Source organism: Chaetodon auriga, chromosome 21 (genome assembly GCF_051107435.1).
Source record: "Chaetodon auriga isolate fChaAug3 chromosome 21, fChaAug3.hap1, whole genome shotgun sequence".
NCBI lineage: Eukaryota > Metazoa > Chordata > Actinopteri > Chaetodontiformes > Chaetodontidae > Chaetodon > Chaetodon auriga.
The window spans coordinates 517,501-525,000 of record NC_135094.1 but is presented as its reverse complement, the minus strand read 5'-3'; the positions used below and the strand labels follow the sequence as shown (position 1 = coordinate 525,000).

General features: G+C 45.5%; 2 protein-coding genes across 4 annotated transcripts in view; both read right to left on the bottom strand.

Moving 5' to 3' along the window:
- LOC143339619 (5'-AMP-activated protein kinase subunit gamma-1-like) overlaps nt 1-6,112 on the bottom strand; it is a 37,316-nt gene extending 31,204 nt beyond the window's left edge. The window contains exon 1 of one of the 2 annotated variants that reach the window (XM_076760939.1): nt 5,477-6,112. In XM_076760939.1, the coding sequence (XP_076617054.1) occupies nt 5,477-5,569 (93 nt within the window). In that variant the 5' untranslated portion in view covers nt 5,570-6,112. Of the gene's footprint in view, nt 1-547; nt 646-5,476 lie in introns of those variants that run through there. The other variant, XM_076760940.1, reaches the window with a different exon arrangement.
- Nucleotides 6,113-7,289: 1,177 nt separating this feature from the next.
- Nucleotides 7,290-7,500, bottom strand: part of LOC143339624 (apoptosis regulator Bcl-2-like) — an 8,796-nt gene continuing 8,585 nt past the window's right edge. For both annotated transcript variants that reach the window (XM_076760951.1, XM_076760952.1), the window contains one exon: nt 7,290-7,500. This exon is cut by the window's right edge and continues 282 nt beyond it. The gene's annotated coding sequence lies outside the window, so the exon portion shown is untranslated.

Sequence of the window (7,500 nt, the reverse complement as noted above, 5' to 3'; positions counted from 1 at the left end):
AAAGCAGTAAACTAAAGTAGAAGTACATGAACTGTCCTTGAGCGCAGTACTTGAGTAAATATACTCTGTTACTCTCCTGCACTGGACTTCAGTGTGATGTCTTTTCATTTCTCAGTCACAATCAAACTTTAATCTCTTCAGCTGCAGAGTTTCAATGAACCTGATCAATGAACCTGATCAATGAACCTGATCAATGAACCTCATCACACACATGCTTCAAAAGAGCTTCAACGTGTTTTTATCGCCATCATCGCCGCCCTTCATCAAACATCAGGCGCGAGTCTTTAAACCCTCAGTGAAGTTCATGAAGTCTTCGTGTCTCCAGTTCTGTTCTGCTTCGCGCAGACAGCCAGAGGACGTGGACGGAGACGAGACCAGAAAGGTGAGACAAGACGATCAAGGACCAGAAGTGTGGGACAAAACCAATCAATGACATCAGTAAAGTTTTGTTTGAAAAGATGAAACTGACCCCAAATCAGACAAATAACAGAAAAGGAACAAAGTGACCAACCACACACACACACACACACACACACACACACTGTACCTTCTGCTCTTCAGTTTCCAGAAATCAATAATCCAATAAATCAATAAATTAGCTGCCTGCTGGCTCACACTCCTCTGCGTGTCTCTCTGACACACTCACACACTTCTGTCACTTCTTCTCTCTCGCTCTCTGTCTTACCCCTCCTCCCTCCTCCCTCCTCCCTCCCTCTCAGCCTCACTTCCTGTTCTGTTACACTGTGTTTGTGAGGTCACTGATCTGATTGTAGAGCTGATCAATAACAGCAGAGACAGGATGACTGACAGCAGCACAGACTCTTCGGCCATTAGGTGGTGTGTTTGTGTCCCCTGATGGACGTCAGTCCAGTCTTCTCTGTCCTTTAGCTCTAGTTTTGGTCTCCTTCACCTCCAGAGGGAAATATCTGCTCTGCTCACCTTCAACTAACATTCAGCTAACATTCAGCTCTAGCTCAGCTGATATTCAACTAACATTCATCCCAAGGTCTGCCAACGTTCAGATAGCATTCAGCTAATGTTCAGCTAACATTCAGCTAACAGTCGACTAATGTTCAGCTAAAGTTCAGCTAATGTTAAGCTAACATCCAGCTAACGTTCACATAAAGGTCAGCTAACATTCAGCTAATGTTCAGCTAACGTTCAGCTACCATTCAACTAACATTCAGCTAACATTCAGCTAACGTTCAGCTAACATTCAGCTCTAGCTCAGCTGATATTCAACTAACATTCAGCCCAAGGTCTGCCAATGTTCAGATAGCATTCAGCTAATGTTCAGCTAACATTCAGCTAACAGTCGAGTAATGTTCAGCTAAAGTTCAGCTAATGTTCAGCTAACATCCAGCTAACGTTCACATAAAGGTCATCTAACATTCAGCTAATGTTCAGCTAACATTCAGCTACCATTCAATTAACATTCAGCTAACGTTCAGCTAATGTTCGGCTACCATTCAACTAACATTCAACTAACATTCAGCTAACGTTCAGCTAACATTCAGCTCTAGCTCAGCTGATATTCAGCTAACATTCAGCCCAAGGTCTGCCAATGTTCAGATAGCATTCAGCTAATGTTCAGCTAACATTCAGCCAACAGTCGACTAACGTTCAGCTAACATTCAGCTAATGTTCAGCTAACATTCAGCTTACCTTCAGCTAACACCCAGCTAACATTCAGCTAATGTTCAGCTAGCATTCAGATGGAAAGAAGAACATGTTGTTCTAACTCAGAGATGTCGTCATTTCCCACCAAACATATGACCACAAATGCCCCAATGAGTGACTCAGAACTGGATTCAGATCCCATTAAAAACTATTGAACCTCCTCATTAATTAGATTCACCTGAACCAAATTCAACTGTATACCTTTTTACAGCAGGTGAGTGACGTGATGATTTTATTTCGGTCTCAGGATTGTTTGGCTACGTTTAAACTGAATCATTCAGCTTGTCCTCAGTCGGACAAACGGTCGTTCAGGAGCTGACTGCTAGCGTCACACATGCTCTTATCACCTGGTTTGCACAGTAGCCAACAGCAAACTATGTTCCCATTCAGGTTAGTTTGTGACCCAGTTTCTACAGTTACAGACCAACCAACCCACACTGTGACCTCTGACCTCCAGTGAGGTCACCGTGAGGCAAACTGTCATCACAAAAATGCCTCCTGAGGGGGTCTGAGATCAGCTTTCTGTGGCCTACATACTGCAGAGGCACGCACAGAGAAGACACCTGGTTCATGTATGAACATGAACAGATGTGATCCAAAGCTTCAGGTCAGGCTTGTTCCATGAAGCACCACAAAATTCAGAAATCAAAAGAAACGATATTCAGATCTGCTGGTTTGAGTACAAGAACGAAGTTATTCTTCAGTCTGCAGAAATCTTAGAAAACAGTCAGCAGCAGAGCAGAGCTGGTCTGGTCTGTTCTGTTCTGGTCTGTTCTGTTCTGGTCTGTTCTGTTCTGTTCTGTTCTGGTCTGTTTTGGTCTGTTCTGTTCTGTTCTGTTCTGTTCTGTTCTGTTCTGGTCTGGTCTGGTCTGTTCTGTTCTGTTCTGTTCTGGTCTGTTCTGTTCTGGTCTGTTCTTCAGGGATCAGACTATTTGTTGGACGACAGACAGATTAAAACAGATTAGAGTAGATTTACAGTAGAAACCCAAACACACCCATCTTCACTTTGATCTAACCCTCAGACTGGTACACATGCACACACACATACACACACACACACACACACACACACACACACACACACACACGCATGCACGCACACGCACACGCACACACACACACACACACACACACACACACACACACACTGCTCTCGGGTCAGTTGGAGGGCTGATAGCAGTTTATGGGGTTTGTGAAGGTGAATTATTAGACAGCAGCTCAGGTGTCTGCTGCTGTTTGCGTGTTGTTGATATGACATTAACATGACAGATGAGCCGGTCTTGTACGTGACGGCATGATGGAACAGAACTAAAGATAAAAACTGGTTTCTTCCATCAGATGAAGTTTGTGTCATCAGGCCTCCATCACGGGTGGAAGTTTCCGTTCTTCTCATGCGGCTCAACCTTCACGTCATCGCTGGTCTTCAGAGGAGGACCACGTCCAATCATTTTACTGAGAAACAGGAAGCAGACATGGAGGCCTCGGGCGGGATCAAACCTTCGTGTGAGGCAGTGTGTGTGTACATAACAGTTATAAAAGTCTCTGTGATGTTTTTGAGGTGGAACATTCCTTTAACTGGTGACCTTCAGGACTCAGACGACTGAACACCAGCAGGAGGAGAAACAAAGCTCCGGTTTCTGCTTTGGTTACGAAGCTCATGACTGTTTTCATGTGTTTTACCTTCTCTGATATTTTACGACATGTTTTGTTTTCTTCTTCAGGAGCACGTTTCTCTTCAGAGGACAATAAAGTCTTAAGTGGGTCATAAATAAAATCAGGATTCAGGATTAATGATTCATCAGAGCCCAGGATGGAAGACGGGTTATAAAGCGTGTTATTGCTCAGATTGTGAACTCTGACCTGACAGACGGACAGTTTGCTGCTCAGTGATTTATAATCAGCTGATAACAACCGAGGCACCAGGCTAAAGTCTCGCTGCTGCCCCCTACAGGCTGCAGTGTCCATCAACGGACTCCAGGAAGTGGACAAGGTTCCACCGTATGGAACCCTGTGCAAAGACAAAACATGTTCATCAGGAGCTGGACGGTGGTTGGTTACCTGTGGACAGAGCCAAGCTGACTGTCTCTGTTTCCAGTCTGTATGCTAAGCTAAGCTAACCGGTGACTGGCTGTAGTTTCATATCTAGCACACAGACATAAGGAGAGAAAGACAAGAAGATTTCACCACATGTTGAATCAATATTTCTCTCCTGAACATCATAAACTCTGTCAACTATGAAGTGAACCAAGTGTGTCTCCTGAACACTGTCTCTATGTCCCCATCGAGTCCGTCAAGAATGAAAAAGCCTCGTCCAGGAAATGTCCAAAGGCTGCCGAAGAGGAAAACTCTAAAGGTAAAGTGAACCTGGATGATGTTTTCAGGCAGAAACCTGCTGCTGCTCCTGATTCTTCAGCAGTGACACTTATTCACATTCAGCAACAACACGAGCTGCTGACATCACACCTGCTGCTTTTTCACCAGAGAACAAACAGAGGAGCAGCTCCCATGACCGTCAGTGTGTGTGTGCGTGCGTGTGTGTGTGTGCGCGTGTGTGTCTGCCCTCATGCTTCACTCTCACCTCGTCATCACTCAAGAGGTTGGTGACAATCAGATGAAGCGATGCTGATTCAGGGGTTTTTAAGCTCCCGTCTCACTTTTCCCACTCAGAAGGTGCACCTGTTAGCCCCCCACCCCCTTCAGTTGAAGTCATGACATCATGACATCACTTCCTGTCTGTAACTTAATGCAATCTGTCAGTGTTTCAGTGTTTCTTTCATGTCCATCCATGGTGCTCCTGATCTCCTGATCTCCTGAAACTCATCACTCCGGCACTTTACTCACACCTGTTCACTACCTGTTTACATCTCCATGTGTACATCTCTATTATCACCTGTTTAAACCTGCACACAACACAAGACGAGACCACACTGAACACCGGAGCCCCCCTGTGCTGTGTGCTCAGCCCCCTCCTGTTCACACTGTACACCCACGACTGAAACCTCGACCATCAGCACAGAATTTAGGTCCTACAGCAGCCGAAGTTCAAGTTGCCAAAGACAACGATGGTTCACTTCTACACCACCATCACTGCCACCCCCCCACAACGTGTACTAAGGACCTGTGCTCCTCCAGGACCTGTACCCCCCCAGGACCTGTACCCCCTCTAGGACCGGTACCCACTGTAGAACCTGTACCCCCTCTAGGACCGGTACCCACTGTAGAACCTGTACCCCCTCTAGGACCGGTACCCACTGTAGGACTTGTACCCCCTCTAGGACCGGTACCCACTGTAGGACCTGTACCCCCTCTAGGACCGGTACCCACTGTAGGACCTGTACCCCCTCTAGGACCGGTACCCACTGTAGGACCTGTACCCTCTCTAGGACCGGTACCCCTCCTGGACCTTTACTCTCTGGGACCTGTACCTCTCCAGGACCTCACAGCACATGAACAGACAGCAGCTGCCCTGCTCCTCCTCAACAAGGAGGGAACAGTCCATGACTCAACAGTCTTTGATGAGTCCTGTGACCCACTATATATATATATATATATATATATATATATATATATATATATATATATATATATATATACATATATACATATATATATATATATATATGTATATATATATTATTTATTATTATCTTCGTTTAAATCTTTTTTTTTTTTAATCATAGGCTAAATGAAGTGCTGCCACTGCCATATTGCTGGTCCTGAGAGCGATTTTCACTCCACATGTGAATGACAATAAAATGAGCCTGACAGACAGACAGACAGACAGACAGTCACTTACAGGCATGTGGAGTCTCAGTGGCCTCCTCCTCCTCTTCCTGCAGCTCCTCTCCTCCTCCTCCTCCTCCTCTCTCCTCTCCGCGGTGCTTCTCATCTCCAGTCAGAAAATCCTCTGAGCTCAATTATCAGATTATCTCGAAGAGTCCACAGGAGACCACACCGCCTCTGTAGTACTGATACAGTACTGCTGTAGTACTGCTGTTCTGCACAGTGACCCGAATAATACTTCCTGTGTTCTTTACTGTCACTGTGTGTATTTCTGAAGCCGTGTTTTAGTCATAAACACTTCATTTATCAACAGTATTCTTCAGTGGTACTTTATGGCTGTAATGTGTACTCCACACACTCAGCTCTGTACTGTAGTATCAGTGAGGTGTATCTGTAGTATCAGTGTGGACTTCATGACCTTTGGTACTTTCTTGTGTTGCCTGATATCTCCTGTGGCTGCCTGCTGTCTTCTGGTACATTAAAGAGTTTCCAGACGCACTTTTCAACAGGCTGCTGTCTCAGATACTAACTGACGAGTACTCGTACTTCCACATATAAATGCAGACAGTACACAGTCCAGAGAATGAACCGCTGACAGCCTCAACGATGCAAACATCGATGCCGGCGGATCGTCGTTCCTTCCCCCGCCGCTCCGCCCCGCTGATCGGATCCTCAGGAGCGTCAAGCTGCCCCCCCACCCCCCCGCCCCGGCGGGTGGTTCGTGGGTGACACGCTGATCTGCGGCAGGAAGCAGGACGCTGAACAGATCCGGTTTGAAACGGAGGACTCTGTCAGGTGGATCCTCGGGAACACAGACCGGCGGAGTGCGGCTCCATGACGGAGCGCAGCGCGCGGACAGCAGCGCGGACACGGTTTACGCACGACGCAGCGCGCGCTCCAGTGTGGAGGAGAGAGAATACTGCTGTTACTATGACTACTGCTAATGTCCCTGGACTACTACTATTACTACTACTACTGACACTGCTAATGTTCCTGTATTTTTACTACAGCATTCTGCTGATACTTCACAGCCTACATGTACTGCTGTACACTGGAAGTACTTTTTAACCGAAGTACTTGACAGCTGGCAGTTTCAGATTTACAGACAAAACAAGTAAAATATGATGGAAAACATATTTCAGTGATCTGAAATACTGCTTATGCCTGCACAATACTTGTTCTCTCTGTACTTAGAAATACTTCTGTACTTTGACTGCAGTAACACGTTGACTAGCGCCACTTTTAGAGTACTGATACTATGACTGCTGTTAAAAACACAAACATTACCACCTCCTGCCTCCACACTGCTTCAGGTGAGTGACGCACAGGTCGTTTGGACAGCAGGTGGCGCTGCTGCACCAACAATGAGCTGACACTCATATGAGAGCGTCACTGAGGACCAGCGGCTGGGTTCACACCTGTGACACACACAGCTCAGACACACCAACATGAATATCAGCTGAAGTAAACAGTACTTTGTGAGACTGCGTATTGCAGCCTTCAGATTGTGAGATGTTTACTTTGTGCTCTACTGTCCAGTGTCCACGTCAACACGTCATGTGACTGTCAACACGTCATGTGACTGTCAGTTTGTGTGTGAAGACAAACAGAAATGGAGGATGTTGTGGTTACTCTGGGTGGAGATGCAGCGTTGAAGCCTCTTTTTGATTGTTGTTGATTGAGAGATGTTTGTTGTTCTTTAAGAATTAAAGTGATTAAGAACTTGAGAACGCCGCCTTCTAATTCCACCTGTGTCTTCTGCCTTCAGCTCAGTCAACTTCACTTTTAATACAAAAACCAAAAATAACCAAGTGCATTTAAAAAAATCTGATATCAACAAACTTTATTGAACATTGACGCTAATGCTCAGTTTATGATACAATATTTGTCAAGAATTTAAAACACAAACAGGGACACGTTAAATGGTTGGAAAAAACAAAAGAAAATGACAGAAGAACACAAACATTTAGAGAAAAACAACAATTACTGTCTCTGGATGGACTCTGTCCTCCTTCAGACACCAAACGTCCATCTGAC